Raw genomic sequence first — 22,619 nt, 5'->3', positions numbered from 1 at the left:
CGTTATATTGATTTTAATGTTCATTTTATTTCGGTTGTCATTTTTTTTCATCAGCTTGCGAAAGTATGCGAATTATAAACTCAAAGGCACTTTGTGTTTGAGTGTGCCAGCCAGCCAGCTGACAGGTCAGCCACGCCAAGGAGAGAGAAGGAGAGGAGAGAGAGGAGAGAGAAAGAGCCAAAAAAAATTGGGCAGTTTAACAAAAGCAGCTGTTGCCTAAGTGGGTCACCCTTCTCTTGCATGCGATTTGCACTTTGTGTGTGCGTGTGTATATGTATGATGGGGAGCGGTGGTGTAGCGGTTAGCGCGCTGCACTATGAACCTGGCGACCCGGGTTCGACTCCCGCTCACGGCCAACACCAGTGACGATGATCTGAACCGGTCCCGGGCCTCCCCTAGGTAGACTCAGCCTCAAATGAGTACCTGGTGTGATGTGTAAACGTCGCCACTAGGGAGACAAAGGCGGCTGGGCGTGGTGTTGGCCACCAACCCCCTCGTGTACTGTTCCGGCCTTCATAAGTGCTCGCTAACAGCACTTGCCCGTACAGTCTGTTAAGGCTACACGGGGGATCTTTGTGTATGTATGTGTGTGTGTATGTGTGTGCTCTTACCGCAGCCTTCGCTCGGAGGTTCGGAGAGCCGTGAGGCGCTGCAAGGATGGGTGGTGGTCGCGGGTTGCTGAGGAGATGCCTCAGTGGCCCGCGGTCACAAATCCCTATTTAACTCCATCAAAAAAGTAACCTGCAGCGCCACACTTATTACCATCATTAGGGGAAAGAACGGTGATCCAATCTCCGACCCCCAGGAACAGGTTTGCAGATTTGCTGAGCATTTCTCTGAGGTCCTGGGGGAGGGGAAATCCCTCAGTCAGGAAAACATCGTGGCACTAAGTGGGGATGACCCTACTGAGGCTGCGGTGCCTCAAATATTGGAGGGGGAAGTCACCCCCTGTGAGTGGCTGGCTGAGGTGTCATCCGTTGAGGAAGTACTGAAGGCAATCCAGAGTCTGAGACCAGGAAAGGCACCGGGCAGAGATGATCTTCCAAGCGAAATGCTGAGGGAGGGTGGCGTTTGTGCACAGACTGCCCTACATGACATCATAACAACAGTCTGGACCACTGGATGGGTTCCGCAGGACTGGAAGGATGCCCTGGTGGTCCCCCTCTTTAAGACGGGGGACCGCACAGACTGTAACAACTACAGGAGCATTTCACTCCTCAGTGTGCAGGGAAAGGTCCTGGCAAGGATTATTCAACATCGCCTTACTAGGCATGCTGAGGAGAGGCTTGCGGAGCCCCAATGCGGTTACAGAAGAGGGCAGTCCTGCACAGATGCCATGTTTTCTGTCCATCTGCTACAGCAGAGGTGTAGGGAATTTCAACATGACCTACATCTCTGCTTCATTGACCTGGTCAATGCCAATGATACCACCAGTAGGCCTGGGCTCTGGGTTGTTCTTCGTTCTTTCGGAGTCCCTGACCCTCTGCTCACGATCATTAAGGACCTTCATGATGGTGAGCTGGCCCGGGTACGTGGCCGGGAGTCAGAGCCATTCCCTGTACACCGTGGGGTGCGACAGGGATATCCTCTGGCTCCCACATTATTTAACATCTATTTTGACCACGTTGTTCGTGAAGCCTTCGATAGCTGTACCGGGGGAATTTCCATTTGGTACAGATATGATGGGAGGCTGATCGATGCCCGGGTGCGATCAAGGGATGGTTCCCTATTGGTCAACCACGTTATGTAATGCCAATGGTTTGGTAATAGCTGCTCATTCAGAGGAGGAGTTGGAGACGCTGCTGCTGAGACTGGAGCGTGCCACTAAGAGGTGGGGCCTTACCATCAGCCCCACCAAAACTAAGCACCTGCCTGGATATTTTGTACCATCGGACACTCCACTCCCACAACTCCCAATCGGTGATGGGGCAGTTGTGGAGAGAGTGGAGAGTTTCCCATACCTGGGCAGTGTGCTTATGACCGGCTCCGGTTTAACAGCAGAGGTCTCACTCCGAATCAGTCGAGCGGCAATATCTTTTCATCGGTTGCGTAACGCTGTGTGGAAGCTACCTGGTCTGTCACTCCGCACGAAGCTTCAGGTCTTCTCGGCCACGGTCATTCCCTCCCTTCTCTACGCTTGCGAAACGTGGACCCCCCTAATGGAGCATCTTCGCAGGTTAGAAACATTTCGGCTGGCCTGCCTACGATCCATCCTGGGTTTAACCAGGCTGGATTGTGTGAGGAGCTCACAAATCCTTGAAAGATCTTGGCAAAGTCCCATCGGTGAGCTCCTCCGGCAGGCAAGGCTGCTTTGGCTGGGTCATGTAGCCCACATGCCCAATCACCGCATGCCTAAACAGCCTTTGTTCGGCCGGATCGAGGGGGCTAAATGGGCGCGGCACGGGCTAGAGAGGAGATGGAGTGATGTGGTACAGGAGGACGTGGAGCTGAGTGGACTTGCTGACGACTGGTACCAGCGGTGTCAATATCGGCCTCTGTGGAGGAGGCTCGTGAAGGACGCTACTGGGCAGTTGTAGGCAGTCGCCCTCCAACATCAACAGAGGGCGGCGGAGCGACGCTCACAACAACGAGCGGAGCGCCGGGAAGCTAAAGCACTGCAAGGTGGCACAGTAGGGGACACAGGTGGTGCATCAGCCAGTCATCTCGGTCATCTCAGTCAGTCGACCCGTGGCACCTGGGTCTGCCCCGTGACCTCCTGCCAGCGGGCGTTCGACACTTCACGTGATCTCAAGGTGCACATGGCCTGGCACAAGCGTCGTGGTGACGTCACCGCCACTTAGTGACGAAAGGCGGTTGTTGTGTGCGTGTGTGCAGACTATGTTTATGTGTGTGTGTATGTGTGTATATGTATGTGTGTGTGTGTATGTGTGTGCGTATGTCTATATGTATGTGTGTGTGTATGTGTGTGCTTATGTCTATGTGTATGTGTGTGCGTGTGTGCAGGCTATGTCTATGTGTCTATGTGTCGATGTGTGTGTGTATGTGTGTGCTTATGTCTATGTGTATGTGTGTATATGTATGTGTGTGTGTATGTGTGTGCGTATGTCTATGTGTATGTGTGTGTGCGTGTGTGCAGGCTATGTCTATGTGACCAACATCCCGATCGGCGCCACCGACATCCAGGTCATCGAAAAGAAACGCTCGGACAATGTCCTTGGTAACTCTTCTCCATCGCCATCGTCTTCATCATCGTCTTCATCATCATCGTCATCATCATCGTCATCATTGTCTTCATCATCATCGTCACTGTCTTCTTTGCCGTCTTCATCAACGTCGTCATCATCGTCGTCTTCATCGCCGACTTATCGTTGTTTTTTTCGTCAACAGCAGCCATCAGCATTAACAGAGACAGCAGCAGTGGAAGCTTCAGAATTGTTATCACCGTCATTGTCATCATTAGCGGCAGATATTGCATCATCATCACCGTTAGCAGCAGCAGCATAACACTCATACGCAGCGGCACACGTCAGTATTACCAGAAGCAGCTGCATAATTGTCGTCATCAACATTGTCGTCATTAGCAATAGCATTATTATTATCATCATCAGCAGCAGTATCATCACGATCACCATCATCATCATCACCAGCAGCAGCAGCAGCAGTATAACGTATTATCACGTGTATGGATGTGGTGGGGAGCGATGGCGCATTGGTTAACGTGCTGCACTACGAGCCCAACGACCCGGGTTCGATTGCCCCTCATGGCCAACGTGCTGGGCCGAAGCCTAGGCCAACTCAGCCTTAAGAATGCGTACCTGCTATGGTGTGCAAACATCACCACTGGGAAGACAAAGGCAGCCAGGCACGGTGCTGACCACCCACCATCTCGTGCGCTGTGCCGGCTTTCATCGGTGCTACTCGCAAACAGCACTTTCCCCTACAGTCTGTTAAGGCTACACAGGGGACCTTGGTAAAAAAGACTAAACTATTTTAACTTTGCCAAGTAAGGCCCACTGAGCGATATTGCTCTATTTTTTCAGAAGTGAGCTGACCATAAATGGTAGCTCAACGAAGTGGATTATCGCGTGGACAGTTATGGCAGACAAACACTCTATACGTGTGACGTTGATTCTAAATGTGGAGGGAAAAAACGGAGAACCAAAATTCACGCGACCACGGGGAGACACGAAAACTCCAGATATACAGCTGACATCAGGGTCGGTATTAAAGCCACAACCTCCTTCATTCCAGCGAGGTGGTTACCATCTCGCCACCGTGGCGCCCCGTTGCATGTTGTACGTGCGTGGAACTGTATTTATTAGCGCTTGCAGACGACTCTGGGAATTTCTTCATCAACGGAAACTTCATCCTGGACAACCCGAGGAATTTCCGCATGGCCGGGACCGTCTTCAAGTACCGGAGGCCCTCCAACGTGCTCTCGGACGGCTTTGAGTATATCGTGGCTGCGGGGCCCACCACGCAGTCCATCAACGTCATGGTAAACACGTGCCCAGCAGCGTCACGGTAAACAGGTGACCATCAGTGTCACTTTAAACACGTGACCATCAGTGTCACTTTAAACACGTGACCACCAGCGTCACTTTAAACACGTGACCATCAGTGTCACTTTAAACACGTGACCACCAGCGTCACGGTAAACAGGTGACCATCAGTGTCACTTTAAACACGTGACCACCAGCGTCACGGTAAACAGGTGACCATCAGTGTCACTTTAAACACGTGACCATCAGTGTCACGGTAAACACGTGACCGCCAGCATCACAGTAAACAGGTGATCATCAGCGTCACAGTAAACAGGTGACCACCAGTGCCACGCTTAAACACGTGACCACCGGCCTTCTTTTATGGCCTCGTCTCTTCACCAGCGTTAGACCAGAGAACGCCGAAAGGCGCAACAGGCGGACAGTACAAAGGCGATGCAACTACCAGAGCACGTTCGTTTGCACGATTTTCCCACAAGTGCGTGTGGCTAATGCAGACGTGATGCCTTGCAATAGCTATCATCTGTTTGGTGTTTGAGCATCTTATCGCACAGCTGCCGTGTTATTGCCAGAATGGGTGCAGCCGATCCTTCTGTCATCAATCCCCCGCGTTCGACGCGGTCCAGCCGGCGGCTTAAACGCGTCCAGCCGCTCCGGCATCGATGGGCGGGCCGCGTGCGGTGGGGTAAAGCGTGGGTTGCTCCCACCTCTTCCAAACACCGTGTGATCAGCGTGGAAGAGTAGGCCAAATACCCTCTGGAGGGTGTTTTGTTTTACTACTACTACTGCTCTCGAGCAAGTTGCCTTTCCACGAGCAGTGGCATGAGCACGACCGCCGCCAAAAGGCTTTGGCTGTCACCTTCACCAGGTGACTTTTTGAAAGACTTTCATCTTTGAGTCAGAGGGGTACTGCTCCTGGTACGTACCGACGGTGTGGGTGGACTTCCTTTGCTCCGCTACGTAGCCAACCGTGATCATAATGATCGTGATCATGATTATTATCGGAGGTGCGTCGGGGGCGTGGGGGGGGGGAAGGACGGCAAGCCAGGGTGGTAGATCACGGCAGTGGAGCGTGGCGGTCTGGTCGTTGGTCGATGCTTTGCGATGAAGCCACGCAGGGCTGTGACTCGGGGTGAGCAGTGACTACCATTGTTCTTCATTGGAGAATTGAAGAGAGAGAAAATAAAACACGAAACCCTTTTGGTGTTTAGGAATTATTAAAGCGGTGCGGCGGGGGGGATGGGAGGCAAGGGTTGGAGGTAGGGGGGGCTGCCCTTATTAAATCCGTGCGGAGTGAGAGTTGTGCGTTTCGCGATTGGAGTTGACGTGTTGGGACCATTGGGGTTGCTGGATGGTTTGCAGGCGGCGGGGGAAGAGGGTGGAAAAAAGGGTACATTTAAAAATACATTGGAAACGATGTGTAGAATGTTTTTGTTGTTGTTATAAAGGTTACAAAAATTTTTATATATAAAATGTCTCGCCGTCTGGCACAACCGCCAAATTCTGCGCTCATTTGCGGAGTCCGTCCTTGCGAACGCGACGGCCTTCGGCTTGCGAGTGCGCGGGGTCGGGGGCTGATTGGCATTAATCATGATGGCCATTTATTATTTGGACATGGATAAAAAAAAAGTCCCAGCAGCCCTTCAAAGCGCTCGACGGGTTCGTTGCTGTTGTCACGTGACTCTTTTGCTCAAAGTTGTTTTGCCAATAAATTTTTTTTTGTCTTCAACTTCTTCTTGCACGGCGCTTGGAAGGAAGTTTTTGTGGCCAATCCTTTGGGCACGAGCAGAAAAAAAATGCGATTTGCTCGCTCATGCCAGACGGCTAGCGGAAGGTCCTCCACTAGAGCCAGAGAGCCCCCTTCGGAAGGAGGTACTTTGGCCTAATCTTCCACTCACACGGAGCTTCACCTGCCGCACGGGCAGATCAAATCGATCAGGCGACCTCCGATCATGCTAACCGTAGAATTCTACGCAAAATGTCGTCCGTCTACGCTGCAACGCGCACCGGTGACGCTGCAGCGGCAACCACTTGGCATGTTCTGTTGGCGTGACAAGCCTCACCGATGGGGTGGTGTTGGGTGAACGACAACATTCATATTCACGCGATCTAACACAACAACAACAACCTTCATTGCGAATAGCAAAGGTCGCGGTTGCCGAGGACGTGCTGAGCTTCAACGTCGAGGTCTCCAGCTCGATTCGGTCTCCCAGTCAGGCCCAGCGATGATCCGGGACTCACCGAGCAAATAAGTCCATCAAGCGAGCGAGCGAGGAGGCGGCGATGTCGGGCAGCGTCGAGGTGGAGCGCGTCGCCGTCGTCATCGCCATCGTCATCTTCATCGTCGTCTTCGTCATCGTCGCCATCGTCATTGTCGTCATCGTCGTCGTCATCGTCGTCGCCGTCGTCATTGTCGTCGTCATCGCCATCGCCGTCGTCATCATCTTCATCATCGTCGTCATTGTCATCATCGTCATCGTCGTCGTCATCACCGTCGTCATCATCGTCGTCTTCGTCATCGCCGCCTCTGTCTCTCCCCCGCAGCTGCTGAACGAGAACGGGCGCATGCAGTATGTGACGTACGAGTTCACGGTGCCGCGCGTGCCCATCACCAAGGCGACGCCGTCGCTGCCCGAGCGGCCGCAGTTCCTGCAGCTGCGCGACGCCGACAACGACGTGGACGACTCCCACGTGCCGGAGGTGCGCTGCTGATGGGGTGGTGGTGATGGGGTGCTGCTGATGGGGTGCTGCTGATGGGGTGGTGGGGTGATGGGTGGTGGGGTGGTGGGGTGCTGCTGATGGGGCGCTGCTGATGGGGTGGTGGTGATGGGGTGGTGGGGTGGTGGGGTGGTGGGGTGCTGATGGGGTGGTGCTGATGGGGTGCTGCTGATGGGGTGATGGGGTGGTGGGGTGCTGATGGGGTGGTGCTGATGGGGTGCTGCTGATGGGGTGATGGGGTGGTGGGGTGGTGGGGTGCTGATGGGGTGGTGCTGATGGGGTGCTGCTGATGGGGTGATGGGGTGGTGGGGTGGTGGGGTGCTGATGGGGTGGTGCTGATGGGGTGCTGCTGATGGGGTGATGGGGTGGTGGGGTGCTGATGGGGTGGTGCTGATGGGGTGCTGCTGATGGGGTGATGGGGTGGTGGGGTGGTGGGGTGCTGATGGGGTGGTGGTGATGGGGTGCTGCTGATGGGGTGATGGGGTGGTGGGGTGCTGATGGGGTGGTGGGGTGGTGGGGTGCTGATGGGGTGGTGGTGATGGGGTGCTGATGGGGTGGTGGTGATGGGGTGCTGCTGATGGGGTGATGGGGTGGTGGGGTGCTGATGGGCTGATGGGGTGGTGGGGTGGTGGGGTGGTGGGGTGGTGGTGATGGGGTGCTGATGGGGTGGTGGGCTGGTGGGATGGTGGGGTGCTGATGGGGTGATGGGGTGGTGGGGTGGTGGTGATGGGGTGCTGATGGGGTGCTGACGGGGTGGAGGGGCGATGCAGCGGCGATGCGATTGGCGGAAACCATCCCACCGATTCGGTTCCCCAGAAAAGCAGCGGACTGGTGGCGAGGTCGTGGGTCCCATCCCCACGGTGACGCGTGCCGCTCTCTGTGTGTCTGGAGTTTGCGTGCCTCTCTCTCTCTCTGTCTCTCCTCGTGGTCGAGAGGAGTTTTCTCCGGGGCCTCCGGTGTTTCCCTCCACAATTATAAACACGCGTTCAGAGTATGTGGCTGCTATACATTACCACGTGATGAGCCACTTCGTTGAGCTGTCATTTGTGGCCAAGTCGCATCTGGAAAAGAGCTACGTAGCTCAGCAGCGCTAAACCTGGTAAAATAAAAGAGACCAGCTGGCAGCAGCAGCAGCGCCTCACCACCGGGCTCCTGCTGCTGCTATTGCTGCTCCTGCTGCTCCTGCTGCTCCTGCTACTGCTGCTGCTCCTGCTGCTGCTGCCTGTCTGTCTGTGGTGCCTCCTGCTGGCGCCTCTCGCCCCCCCCCCCCTCTCTCTCTGTCTCTCTCTGTCTGTTTCTGAGAGCGAACGGCACCACTCAATGGCGGCGGTGCCATTCCAAGTTGATACCACCATCATCACCATCATCACCATCATCACCACCATCATCATCATCACCACCATCATCATCATCACCATCATCATCACCATCATCACCGCCACCACCATCATCATCATCACCACCACCATCATCACCATCATCACCACCATCACCACCATCACCACCATCACCGTCGTCGTCATTGTCCCGCCTGCCCGCCGCCCAGGAGGTGTCCCTGGAGCGAGGAGCGGGCGGCGCTGTGCACCTCCTGGTGGACAACTTCGTGGTGGCGCGCGAGCGACCCCCGCCCAGCGGCAACGACATCGGCGAGCGCCGCGCCGCCGCCGCAGCCGCCACGGCCGCCCACTCCGTGGGGGGGGGCACCGCGGCGGCGTCCCGGGGGGGGGCCGGCGGCGCGCGCCTCGGCCGCCCCCCTCCCTGAGCCGCTCACGGCCAACGCGTCGCTGGCCTCCGCCTCGCGGGGGGGGGCGGGGGGGGGCGGCTCCAACATCGTGGCCAACGGCTCGGTGCTCGGAGCCGCCAGGGCACTCTTCGTATCCGGTGAGTTGGGTGAGCGAGTGGGTGAGCTAGTGGGTGAGTGGGTGAGTGAGTGAGTGAGTGGGTGGGTGGGTGAGTGAGTGGGTGGGTGAGCGAGTGGGTGAGTGGGTGGGTCGGTGAGTGGGTGGGTGGGTGAGTGGGTGAGTGGGTGGGTGGGTGAGTGGGTGAGTGGGTGAGCGAGTGAGTGAGTGGGTGGGTGGGTGGGGGAGTGGGTGGGTGGGTGGGTGAGTGAGTGGGTGAGTTAGTGGGTGAGTGAGTGGGTGGGTGAGTGAGTAGGTGAGTGAGTGGGTGGGTGGGTGAGTGAGTAGGTGAGCGAGTGGGTGAGCGAGCGGGTGGGTGAGTGGGTGGGTGAGTGAGTAGGTGAGCGAGTGGATGAGCGAGCGAGCGAGCCGGGAGCGGTAGTACCGTGGTTAGCGAGCAGCGCTACAGAGCCCGGCGACCCGAGTTTGATTCCCGCTCAAGACAAATTTCTGAACTAGTCCTGAACCTCCTCTAGGTCGACTCAACCTCAAACGAATACCTGGTACGATGTGTAAACATCGCCACCAGGGAGACAAAGGCGGCCGGGCGTGGTGCTGGCCACCCACCTGCTCGTGTGGCGTTCCCCGGCCGTCATCGGTGCTCGCTTACAGCACTTGCCTCAGCGGTGTGTTCAGGCTACACAGGGGGTCTTTGTCTTGTTGTCATGGCATAGTGCGGAGTAGTGGGGAGCGCAGGTGGTCCATCTGCCAGTCGTCTCACTCATTTAGCCAACAGCACCTGGAGCTGTCCCGTGACCTCCTGCCAGTGAGCCTTCAGCACCTGTCGTGGCCTCAACGCGTGCCCAGCCTGGCAACACGCCCCCCGGTGACTTCACCGCCGCGGAGTGGCGCGAGCGGTGGGTGTGTAGATTTGTACACGCCGGGGTCGTGCCGCCCTCCTGGTGCAGTGGGGGGGGAGCGCAGCTGCGCCCCGTGACCTGCCAAAGGTCACGGGCCGCTCGACGTGGCCTGGCACCGGGCGCCGCGAGGCACGGCACCGCCAGTTGGCGCCGCAACGCCGCTGATGTTGTCGGACTCACGTGGCCACCCGCTGCGTAGTCCTTCCTCCCCCCCTCCCCGCAACTCCCATGGGCACGGGTGGCCACGTACGGTGCAAAAGAAGTCCAACATAGACGCATGCGAGCGGCTTCCCTCGGGCCGCGTGGGAGAGTCCGGCACACGCGTTCACGTCTCCGTCACAGCGGCTCGCCCCCAAACAAGCCGCCTACTTCGTGTGGAGGTCTTCATCGTGAGCCCGAAGCGCCTCTCTCCCATCCCTCACGTCTTCTCACGACCCCCTCACCCCGACCCACCTCCTTCAGACGTTGCGACGTGGAACCGAACCCCTGCCTTAATCCCCATTGAATCCCCCCAGCCAACCCCGTGCTTGCCGCTCGAACGCACCATCAAGTGGCTGTCCCGCCTGGCCAACGGGGATTGTCCCGGGGACAGCGATGATTAGCCAGTGAGTTGACGACGGATCGTCATCGATGTCCTTCACGTGCGTATGCTGAACTTCTTTTTCACCGTACGTATACAGCCGTGCTCACCTGTGTGGCTGGGCCAAACGGGCACAGCGTGGTGGTCTAGAAAAGTGGGCCCCACGCCTTAAAATAAAGTAATAAACAATGTTTATTTCAATGTTTATGTTACCAGGTACGACCCACTGAGATATACAGCTCTTTATTCGGAAACGACATGGCCACAAATGCTCGCCCAACGAAGTGGCTTATCATCACGTGGGAACTTATAGCAGCCAAAAAACTCTCAACGCGTGAACGTTGATTTTAAATGTGGAGTGAAAAACCCGGAGGACCCGGAGAAAATCCACACCAGCAAGGGGAGAGAGACACGCAAACTCCAAATATAGAGCAGCAGGCATCAGGGTCGGGATCGAACCCACGACCTCCTGCATCCCAGGCGAGGTAGTCAACATCTCGGCAGCGCTCGCAGCGCTCGCCCCAGCAGTGTGCGACAAGGCCACGCGTGGGCGCGTGTCTCCGTGCAGTGCGCAGGAGTCGGCCTCTCTCCTCGCTCGCCGCCGGGGGCCGCGGCTCGGAGCTGAGGAACGGGACGAGGGCGCTGGGCCTCGAGCGGGCCGACGGAGGAGGATGGGGCCCCAACGCCCTCACGCTGATGTCCTCCGCCAACACCAACCGCAGCCTCGACAGAGCAGGAGGTCGCCCGTCACGACCCCAGCGGCCTCCCCAGCGGCCAGCCGAGGCCTCCGAGTCCGAAGTGTGAGAAGTGATCTGACGCCCGCCCGCTCGCCCGCTCGCTCGCCCCGCTCGCTCGCCCGCTCGCCCGCTCGCCCGCCCGCCCGCTCGCTCGCCCGCTCGCCCGCTCGCTCATTCACTCAGAATCAGAATCTTTATTTAGACTGGAGGAGGAATCCGATGAGCTGTAAAGCTCTTTTCACAGATGTCCAGTCGGGGCACGTCAGAACGTTACAACAACAAGTCACTTTAAAATATACAAATAAAACGAAGCTATGTTTTATCTTTCCACTCAATCGCCTGTTTAGGAAGTTCACTCGTTCCGCCACCTGTTGAGTCATTGCAATCATTCACCCGTTTCGTCATTCACTAATTCATTAACTCACTCACCTGTTTACTCATTCACTCATTCATTCACTAACTCACCTGTTTAATGATTCACTCATTTATTTCTCCATTTCACTTTTCATTCACCTATACAATCATTCACATACGCACTCACTTGTTTAATTATTCACTCATTCATTCACACGTTTGATCAATCACTCACTCATTCATTCCTTGACTAACTCACCCGTTTGACTGTTCACCAATTCACACAATGGGGAGACCAAGGCAGCCGGGCGTGGTGTTGACCATCCACCATCCCCCATCGTGTGCCGTGCCAGCCTTCATCGGTGCTACTCGCACACACGGCATGCCCCCACAGTCTATGAAAGGCTGCACAGGGGATCTTTGTCTTTATACGTGAGTTTGTTTGTTTGTCTGAGAAACTTCTCATGCACCGCGCGTAGTTAACCGTGCTAATCAGAGGTGCGGGTAAGGACAACACATCAAACACAAACAGTTCTAAATTGTTTAGTTTTCAATCTAGACGATGATTTTAAAGTGCATAGCTCCAATGGCTTCCTAACATCGGAAGGGAAGAGCGTTCCAGACGGCCGCAGAAGCGCACATGAAAGCGCCGCGCGATGCGGTGACCGCCGCCTTTGCTCGATGGCAGCAGCCAAGAGCTGCCGCTGCTGCTGCCGCTGCTGTGAGGATGACGACCGGAGGAGTTTAGTGATGATGATGCTTTGTGCTCCTTGATGAGTAGCTCACAGATACTGGCTATGACTCTGCACGTACGCCGGCGGATCAATCGCGATGGAAGTTATCGTCTCGGTAGAGCCACCATGCATCACTGCCCAAATATTAAAAAGTGGTTCCCTACCAAGGTGGCCGGGTGTGGTGCTGACCACCCACCAACCCCTCTTGTAGTGCCGTGCCGCCCTTCACAGCTGCCACTCGCAAACAGCGCTTGCCCCGACAGTCGATAGAAGGCTACACAGGAGGTAATATTTGTTGGTAATGTACAATGTTGATTAACTGTGAATAACCCAAAGAATAACGGACATCCACTGTAATTATTTATATGGCTACATTACCCCCTCCCAACCCCTCTGGGTCTTCGCTCCTGATTGGCTCACAGGTGACGACGTCACGTGCACCCCTCTATTTAAGACGAAAACAGGAGGGGGATTTCTCCACAATTCTGGCTGTCGCCTGATGATGCTGGTTGCAATGACATGTAGAACGTCACGGCAACTTGCATTGCAAATGTTGTGGTGGGTTCACTCTCCAAAACGCAACCGTTGTTGTCAACTAGTAACCACATGGCACGTCTTGTTGACTTGATAGGCCGTGTCGGGTGGTGGTGGCGGGTTTAACGACGCACACATTTACATTCGCGCGATCTCACCCAAAACATCTTTGCCTTTGTGCGGCAGCAACGAGTACGAGCTGGGCGCGGTGGAGCACGACATCAGCCTGGCTGACATGTACCGCTGGAAAGTCTCGGCCTACGCTCCCTGCAGCTCCACGTGCACCACAGGTGACGCCCGGTGGCCCCGGAGATCCTCGCTCACGACTCTCCGTTCTCGGGGGTGCCGGCAAGGTTTTCGCAGTCGGGGGTGGCGGGAGGGGGGGGAACGTTGCTGGCCGCTGCGTGCAGTCACAATTGAGTAATTTGCGGTGTCGTTTACCGCGGTGCCTCCGTGCAGCCTAATGGCTGAAGCGCTGGCTGGACACGCGGTTGAAATCCGGCAGGCCGGCCTGGTGATTGCTGCGGGCGGATTGTCCGTAAGATTCGCGCCGTCCCCTTCACGGTGGAGGTTCAAAATTTCGTCGTGTCATAGAAAAGAGAAGTCCATTGTGTGCCAGAATCTTTGTGCGTATGTGTGTGTGTCTCTGTGTGTTTGTGTGTGTGTCTGTGTGTGTGTGTGCGTGCCTGTCATCTCGGTCATCTCGGTCAGTCGACCCGTGGCACCTGGGTCTGCCCCGTGACCTCCTGCCAGCGGGCGTTCGACACTTCACGTGGCCTCAGGGTGCACATGGCCTGGCACAAGCGTCGTGGTGACGTCACCGCCACTTAGTGGCGAATGCGGTTGTTGTTGTTGTGTGCGTGCCTGTGTGTGTGTGTGTCTGTGTGTGTGTGTGTGTCTCTGTGTGTGTGTGTCTGTGTGTGGTAGTGTAGAGGTAAGCCCGCTGCGTTATGAACCCGGCGACCCGGGTTAAATTCCCGCTTACGGCCACCACCGGTGACGATTATCTGAACCGGTCCTGGGCCTCCCCTAAGTCGACTAAGCCTCCAATAAGTACCTGGTTGGGTGTGTAAACATCGCCACTGGGGAGACAAAGGCGGTTCGGCGTGGTGCTGGCCACCCACCCCCTCGTGTGCCGTTCCGGCCTTCATAGGTGCTCGCTAACAGTACTTGCCCCAACAGTCTGTTAAGGCTACACGGGGGATCTTTGTCTTGTGTGCGCGTGCTCCTTCAGGCATCTCGACGTCGTACGCCGTCTGCATCCGCTACGACGGCGCGGAGGTGGACGAGTCGTACTGCGACGCGGTCACGCGGCCCGAGCCCACGCGCGAGTTCTGCGCCGGACGTGAGTGTCAACCAAGGCAAGCAGAGCTCCCTCTCCCTCCCCCTCCCCGCTCTCCCCCTCTCCCTCCCCCTCCCTCCCCCCCTCTCCCACCCTCCCTTTGCCCCCTCTCCCTGCCTCCCCTCCTCTCCCACCCTCCCTCCCTCGTCTCCCTCCCTCCCCCCTACCTCCTTCCCTCCATCTCCCTCCCTCCTCTCCCTCCCCTCCTCCCTCCCTCGTCTCCCTCCCCCCTCTATCCTCTCCCTTCCCTCCCTCCTCCCTCCCCTCCCCCGCGCTGCTTTGTTTCCCCGCGCTCCACCTGCGATCGCTTCCTTCGCCAAGAGGCCCCCCCCCGGCCCACCGCCTGAAACCCCCCTCCCTCCCCCCCCCTCCCTCCCCCCGCAGGTGGGAGCACAGCCGCTGGAGCGAGTGCTCGCGCTCGTGCGGCGAGGGGGTGCAGTTCCGCTCGGTGCGCTGCTGGCGCATGCTGGCGCCGGGCTTCGACAGCTCCGCTTACGAGGAGCTGTGCGAGGCGGCCGAGCTGCCGCGGCCCGCGGAGCGCAAGGCCTGCCGCTCCTCCGGCTGCGGCCCCCAGTGGGAGACGTCCGAGTGGTCCGAGGTGCGGGCGGCTCGGATGCGCGGACTCGGCGGGGTCATCGTCGCATGGCTGTCAGCCCCTGTGCGGTTGTTCCCTGATTCTTGTGCGGGAGAATTGAGTCTTCGGGTCCATGCGGCGTACAGCCATCTGTTTGTTTGTGTTTCTCCCTTGTGACGGGACGTTGTAGGATGAACGTTGAGATTTACAAGGGGCACGGGGTGACCAATAAGGTCTGAATTGGTCTGTAATGAGGTAGGGCACTGATAAGGGGTTGACAAGGATGGGATCGAACCGCCGACCTCCTGTGTACCGAGCGAGGTAGTTGACATCTCACCACCATGGCGCCAGCGGCAGCGCTCTCGCCGCTCGTTTGCGGAGGTTTTCGCCCGGTTCGAATCCCGCAGGCCGCCCCGGTTATTGCCGCGTGGCGTCTCGAAAGTGAACGCCACGTCGCCGTTGGCTTGGCGCTAGCTTCGCTAGAGAAACGTCATATTCTTTGGTTCTTTCGGTAAAGTCACGTAGATATAAAATAATAAAATAAGAGTAAAAAAAAAAATACATTTACATTTTTTATAAAAAACTAAAACTCACGCGTGCCAGCAACATGGTCCAAACTTGCCAGGTAAAGAAAACATTTACACTGCAAAGTCCTGAGTTGGAGAAACGCACAGCAGGAAACGTCACCCCCCCCCCCTCTCCCCCTGGCTGGGAGACGAATGGCAGCTTGCGGACCACGTGCTGCGCCACGCAGGGACAGCCGCTGCTGCAGGGAGACCCTTTCAAAAGTCGTTGATATGAGATGCTATGTAATTCGCTTATCCTGTGTGTGCCGTGTGTACTGTGCGTGCCGCGTGTACCACGTGTGCTGTGCCGTGCGTGCGATCAGTGCTCGGCGCGCTGTGGTGACGAGGGGGAGATGCGCCGGGAGGTTCGCTGCTCGGCGGACGAGCGGCTGTGCGACGCGGCGTCGCGCCCCGCGGCGGCGCGCGACTGCACGGGGACTCCGTGCGACCGCCGCTGGAGCACGTCCGAGTGGGCTCCGGTGAGCACCGTCACGTCGAGCCGCTCCACCGCTGCACCACCGCTGCACCACCACACCACCACACCACGCACCACCACACCACGCACCACCACACCACGCACCACCACACCACGCACCACCACACCACGCACCACCACACCACGCACCACCACACCACCACACCACGCACCACCACACCACGCACCACCACACCACGCACCACCACAACACGCACCACCACACCACCACACCACGCACCACCACACCACGCACCACCACACCACGCACCACCACACCACGCACCACCACACCACGCACCACCACACCACGCGCCACCACACCACACCACGCACCACCACACCACGCACCACCACACCACGCACCACCACACCACGCACCACCACACCACACACCACCACACCACCACACCACGCACCACCACACCACGCACCACCACACCACGCACCACCACACCACCACACCACGCACCACCACACCACGCACCACCACACCACGCACCACCACACCACCACACCACGCACCACCACACCACACACCACCACACCACGCACCACCACACCACCACACCACGCACCACCACACCACTACACCACGCACCACCACACCACGCACCACCTAACCACCACACCACGCACCGCCACACCGCACCGTGCCCGGTTGGCTACGCGGAGGAAGTAATCAACCCACGCACGTGCAAACTGAGCACGGAGCGACCGGGTGGCGGGTGTCGCGGCTGACCCTGCGCTCACCCCCCCCCCCCCTCAGTGCTCGGGGCCGTGCGGGGAGGGCACGGTGCGCCGCTACGTGACGTGCCGCAGCGCGGAGGGCAGCGTGCTGGGGGACTCGCAGTGCGACGCCGCCTCCAAGCCGCTCGCCGTGCACCCGTGCGGCACCAACTGCCCCCCCAGCTGGCTGGCGCAGGACTGGGAGGAGGTCGGTCCGCACCCCCCCCCCCTCCTCCTGTCGTGCGTCTGTCCGTCTGTCCGTCCGTTCATCCATCAACCGTCTGTCCGCATGCCGATCCATCCGGCTCTTCGACGGCATCAGCACAATTATGAACCCGGCTGTCTGTCTGTTTGTCCATCACGTCCGCCTGTTCGTCCTTCTACGTGTCAATACATTTATCTGGCCCGTCTGTTTCAGTTAGTTCATCCGTTCGTCTGTCCGTCTATCCGGCTACCTGTCCTCGTAGCCTGCTCATGATGACCGTCCAAGCAACCACCTGTGTCTAAGCCACGGTCACCCCAAATCTTCCCCCAATCACCCTGTCCTGAGACCCCGAAAATCGGTATCTTACGAATATTTAACGGAGAAAATTCCACCCATTGTTTCTTTCATTAATGTGGGAAGGGGGGGGGGTGGCGCTAATAAACAAAAGCTTTGTGCCAGTTTGTTGATTGCGCTCTGTGGGAGCCACACCTCTCAGGATGCTCCCACTTCGTTCACCGACCCCCAATACGACCCGCCATTTGAAGAACCACCGATGTTATAACATTTACAGATTTCATCGTCGTCGTCGTCGTTGTTTTCATCGTTACTATCATTCTCGGCGTGGCCGTCGCCGTTCTCGTCGCCAGTGCAACGCGACGTGCGGGCGGGGCAAGAAGACGCGCCGCGTAATCTGCGCCGGCACCGTGAACTCGGCGCTGCGCGAGTTCCCGCCGCCCGAGTGCGACGCCGGCACTCGGCCCCAGGAGGAGGCCTCCTGCTTCCAGCGGCCGTGCTCCAAGTGGTTCACTACTGCCTGGTCACAGGTCAGAGGCGCGCGAGCGAGCGAGCGAGCGTCCAATCATCCCCGCCGCAGCAGCGGCTTTGTGGCTACGCCGTCGAACGGAGACGGTCGCCGCATCGCGCGGCGCTTTCAGATGCGCTTTTGCGGCCGTCTGGAACGCTCTTCCTTCCGATATGAGGAAACCGCTGGAGCTACACCACTTTTAAATCTCGATTGAAAACTAATTTCTATAGAACTGCTTTTTTGCGTTTAGTTTGTTGTCCTTCCTCTGCACGTTTGGCTACGTACTGTGCGAAAGAAGTTCACCGCGCTGTCCATACAGAGCGAGGGGACGTGCACTGCACCTCCGGTCAGGCTTTGTGTACCGCAGGGGCCACCGCTGCCCGGGTACACGGCGTGTGGCGTGTGGCGTGTTTGGTGTGTTGTAGAGGTTGCACGCTGTAGTGGGCGGTGTGGTGCGGGGGATTATTTGCATCGTAGAGGTTTTGGTGGAGGCAAAGATGAGACATGGCACACCAGGGGGTTGGTGGTGAGCACCACGCCCAGCCGCCTTTGTCTCCCCAGTGCTAATGTTTACACACTGCACGGGTACTCATTTAAGGCTGAGCCCACCTAGTGGAGGCCCAAGACCCGTTCAAATATTCGTCAATAATGTTGGCCGTGAGCGGGAATTAAATTTGGGTCACTGGGTTCGTCGTGCAGTGTGCTGACCGCTGCACGGAGTGTGGCAGGCGGGTGCAAGTGTGTGTGGGTGTTCGCGTGGCTTCCACTCTGCGTGAAAGCTACCTGGCCTGTCGCTCCACGCAAAGCTCCAGGTCATCTAAGCCACAATTATTCCCTGCCTTCTCTTCGCTTGTGAAACGAGGACCCCTCTAAAGGAACATCTGCCCAAGTTTGATACATTCACAGGCTGGCCTGCCTCCGATCCATCCTGGGTTTAACCAGGCTGGATTGTGTTAGCTCGCAGATTCTTGACAGATCTGGACACAATTCCATCAGTGAGGTCCATTGCCAGGCGAGGCCGCATTGCCTGGATCATGTAGCCCGTATGCCCAGCCACTGCATGTCCAAAGAGCACCTGTTTTGCTGGATAGAGGGGGTTAAACGGGCACGACACGAGTTAGAGAAGAAATGGAGCTGATGCGGTACAGGAGGATGTGGACTGAGTAGATTTGCTGATGATGGGTACCAGCAGTGCCACGATAGGCCTGTTTTGGAGGAGGCTCATGAAGGATGCTCCTAGGCATTGAAGGCAGTCGCCCTCCAGCAACAGCGGAGAGCAGAGAGGCGACGCTCACAACAACGAGCGGAGCGCCGGGCTGCTAAAACGCAGCAAGTTCGCACACAGCTGGTGCATCTGCCAGTCATCTCAGTCAACCCATGGCATCTGGGTCTATCTCCTGACCGCCTGCCAGCGAGCCTCCAATACTTTTCCTATTTTCAAGGTGCACCTAGCCTGGCACAAGCGCCGCGGCGATGTCACCGACACTTAATGCTGAATGGCGGCCATTCTCGTTGGCGTGGACTGCGGCGTGCGGCTTTAGAGCGGCGCCACGGTGGCCAGGAGATGTTAACTACCTCGCCTGGTCTACAGGAGGTCATGGGTTTGATCCCGACCCTGATGCCTGCTGCTGTATATTTGGAGTTTGCGTGTCTCTCTCTCATCATCATCACGGTGGCTAGGAGATGTTGACCACCTCGCCTGGTCTACAGGAGGTCATGGGTTTGATCCCGACCCTGATGCCTGCTGCGTATTTGGAGTTTGTGTATATCTCTCCCCCGTGGTCACGTGCATTTTTCTGCCGCGTCCTCCGTTTTTTTTCTCTTTACACATTTAGAATGAACATCGGGCGTTTAGAGCATTTGGCCGCCAGACATTCCCGCCGCGATGAAGCCCGCTTCGCCACGCTGTCGTTCGCGATGGCCGCGTTCGCGTTACCCGGCTACAAGAACACGCGCCTTATACTAGTAGCAGTGATCGTTGATAGCGGCGTGTGTGCGTGTGTGTGCAGTGCAGCAAGACGTGTGGCACGGGCATCCGCGTGCGTGAGGCCAAGTGCTACCAGGGCGACGAGCTGGGCCAGGGCTGCGACGCGCTGAGCCGCCCCAGCACCAAGCAGAACTGCGAGCTGCAGGCCTGCCCCACCGAGGCCCCGGGTGAGCACCGCTGCCCCTTCTCACCCCTCGGCCTTCCCCTCTATTCCCTCGGTTGTTGTGTTTTGCTCTCCCCCCCCCCCCCCACCGTCTTCACAATAATGACGACGACGATGATGTCGTCACGACAATGTCACCCCGTAAACGCGACGTCACCTGGTATTATTCGCTCGCTCTCACGGAGAGAGAACGGCTGAAACTTTTTGGCTTAGATTGCATGAATATAAATGTGTCATTAACCCACCACCCGACACAGCCGATTAGTAAGGTTCGTCACGTAAACAAAACACGCCATGTAGCTTACTACTTCAGCCCACCGGCGTGTTGGACGTTTCGCCAGTAAGTACATCAGCCGGCATCATCGGGAGATTTTTCCAGAACCATGGCAAGTTTCTAGCACCTCGACGGCCACGAGAAGCGGTTGACACAACATTTGCGCGGTGATCCTCCAACCCTCCCCACCTCCAACACGCTGCATCGCAGGCCACGTGCAGGCCCACCACCGCCTGGCGATGTGGGTAACGTCTTCCCGCCGCTCCTCACAGAGGCTGCTCGGGCCGTGGGCCACTCATTGGGTGTTCCCAGCTGTTCCGTTTTCCCACCCGACGAAAAGATTCTCGCGACCAAACGTAGCGGTTTGGATCCGCGTCGAGCGTCTTCGGAATTAGACGCGCATAGTGAGGACGACGTGACGTCTACCACCGCGTGACGCTTGTTTATTTTGACGTCGTATTCGTCGTCATCGCCGCCTGTGCACGGTCGCCGAGGAAGCACAGACAATGCGTGAAGGTCGCGGACACGCGGGGCGCCGCCGCTACCAACCATCAAGCTCAAGCGCTGCGGTCGTCTAATAAATATGAACCCTTTCCCATTCTCGAGACACCTGCAAGTCGCAGGGTGGGGTGTCCCGTTCACCGCCCGAATCTCGAAACGCGCAAGCCGCTCAGCGTTAATATGATTTAGAGAGGCGTAGCAGCGCCGCTGTTTTTAAAGACGTTGTTACTCACCGCAGAGAACCTTAGCGACACAACCGCACTCTACGATAGCTGGCGCCAGACTGCGCCGCACGCCCTCCCGCACGGCATTGTGGGAGCCTCGGCACGTCTCCAGGCCGATAGAGTCATTCGACGTACACGTACGTCATCGGAACAGAATCATAAGAAAAACTGATGACGTGCAGGTATGTCCTTTCCCATCGGAATGGGAAACGATTAAGGGGTTTTCAACCAATGCATGAGTGTGTATGCGTGTGGGAGGAAGCTCATGCACGTGAGGGTTGCAGCATTATCCCACAGAGAAGGGGCAGATGACGAGTCCACACTTTTGCTGCGCCGCCTTTCTTCTAACGTGGTTTACACGCCCACGACCGCGTCAAGAAAACGTGATTGCATATTGTCCTCACGTCGACGAATGGGGTAACCCTCGTGCGTGCGCGTGTTTATTTGCGGACAGACGACCGGTGTCAAGACAAGCCGACGGCGAACTGCGTCCTCGTGATCAAAGTGAAGCTGTGCGGCCACTGGTATTACCGAACGGCCTGCTGCCGGTCGTGCAAAAACAAGAACGTTTAAGCGCGCGCAGTGCGCCGAGTGGCGCTGCGTAGGCGCATCGCCCTCGGTGTCGGCCTCGGACGGATGCCAGCGCTCCTTTCCAAACAAACCACACCTCCTCCCCCTCCCGTCAAAAGCAAACGGAATCGTTTGCCCCAAATGTTGTCTTCGCCACCATTCCAATAGCGCGCGAGGCGATCGTTGCGAAGGGAGGCGCCACCATCCCCGCCGTCGCTGCTGCTGCTGTGATTGGCACACACTCAGCCCGCGGTGGTGTCCAGTCGTGGGGGCGGTTTGAGTACTGTCCCTCCCTCTACATCAGTCTGCCAGTAGGAGGCAGACGCTGCTATGTGGGTCGAGCCAAGGTCACTCCCAGTGGCAGCTGTCGCTCTACATCAGTCTGCCAGTAGGAGGCAGATGCTGCTATGTGGGTCGAGCCAAGGTCACTCCCAGTGGCAGCTGTCGCTCTACATCAGTCTGCCAGTAGGAGGCAGACGCTGCTATGTGTAATCCCAATTGGGCAATCTGCTGGTACATTTTCAAATTTGTCACATTTCCTGAGCACGCCGTGGGCACGCAATGTGCTACTCTGTTCGGAGGGCGTAACGGGATCTTGAACGTCCACTGAAGCGCAGCAGGCGGCGCGAATATTACGGTTAATGCGCCTGCATTGTTAACCAGGGCGGCCTGCCGGAGTCGAACCGCATATCTCTGCAACAAGCGGTAAAGGCGGCACCACTGAGCCATTTCACCACCCAATGTCCCGTGATGAACATGTATTTACGCTCTGCAGTAGGTACAGAATCATCGATAGTGGGATTGATACAACATTGTCCCCATAGGTGAATGAGTACATTGGTGGTGCTAATATAATTGTGGTCTTTCGACTTTAGTGGTGAATTCCACATTACTATAGCAAGGGCCGGTATTTCAGAGGTAACGAACCACTCGTGGCTAACCAACGATGGTACAAATACTGCGCATTTACCACTTGCACACATAGCCACGGAACAGTGGTGGTTTGCACATCTCAGCGACCGGCATTCGATTCCCGGCCACGGTTAACATCGGTGGCGAGCAATTTTAAAACTGGTCCTGGGTCAACCCCTTCAAACAACGCGCATTGACCAGCGTGGGGAAGTATGGTCAAACAACTCCCATGGCCATTACAGGCATGGGGGTAAGGCCTGCATCTAGCAGTGGATCGACAAAGCGCCGTACATTATAATTATTGTTTTGTACAGATAATTACACGCACGCGATGATGATAATGATGATGACTCCAGTTTCTGCCCTGCAACAGAAAGGGTGGATCTTAATGGGCATTCTCTTGGATAAATATTA

General features: G+C 57.2%; 1 protein-coding gene across 1 annotated transcript in view; it reads left to right on the top strand.

Annotated features, from left to right (window-relative positions):
• The window catches only part of ADAMTSL2 (ADAMTS like 2), a 37,638-nt gene extending 16,239 nt beyond the window's left edge, over window positions 1–21,399 (top strand). The window contains 14 exon segments of the mRNA XM_078877796.1: window positions 3,098–3,178; window positions 4,284–4,459; window positions 7,008–7,163; window positions 8,728–8,901; window positions 8,903–9,062; window positions 11,088–11,319; window positions 13,065–13,168; window positions 14,113–14,239; window positions 14,605–14,818; window positions 15,684–15,839; window positions 16,605–16,772; window positions 17,417–17,593; window positions 19,584–19,728; window positions 21,178–21,399. Coding sequence (XP_078733922.1) covers window positions 3,098–3,178; window positions 4,284–4,459; window positions 7,008–7,163; window positions 8,728–8,901; window positions 8,903–9,062; window positions 11,088–11,319; window positions 13,065–13,168; window positions 14,113–14,239; window positions 14,605–14,818; window positions 15,684–15,839; window positions 16,605–16,772; window positions 17,417–17,593; window positions 19,584–19,728; window positions 21,178–21,296 — 2,189 coding nt within the window. The 3' untranslated portion in view covers window positions 21,297–21,399.
• The last annotated feature ends 1,220 nt before the right edge of the window (window positions 21,400–22,619 follow it).

Source organism: Lampetra fluviatilis, chromosome 49, assembly GCF_964198595.1.
Source record: "Lampetra fluviatilis chromosome 49, kcLamFluv1.1, whole genome shotgun sequence".
Lineage (NCBI taxonomy): Eukaryota > Metazoa > Chordata > Hyperoartia > Petromyzontiformes > Petromyzontidae > Lampetra > Lampetra fluviatilis.
Note: the sequence above shows the minus strand (reverse complement) of the source record. Positions and strands in the feature narration are given on the sequence as shown.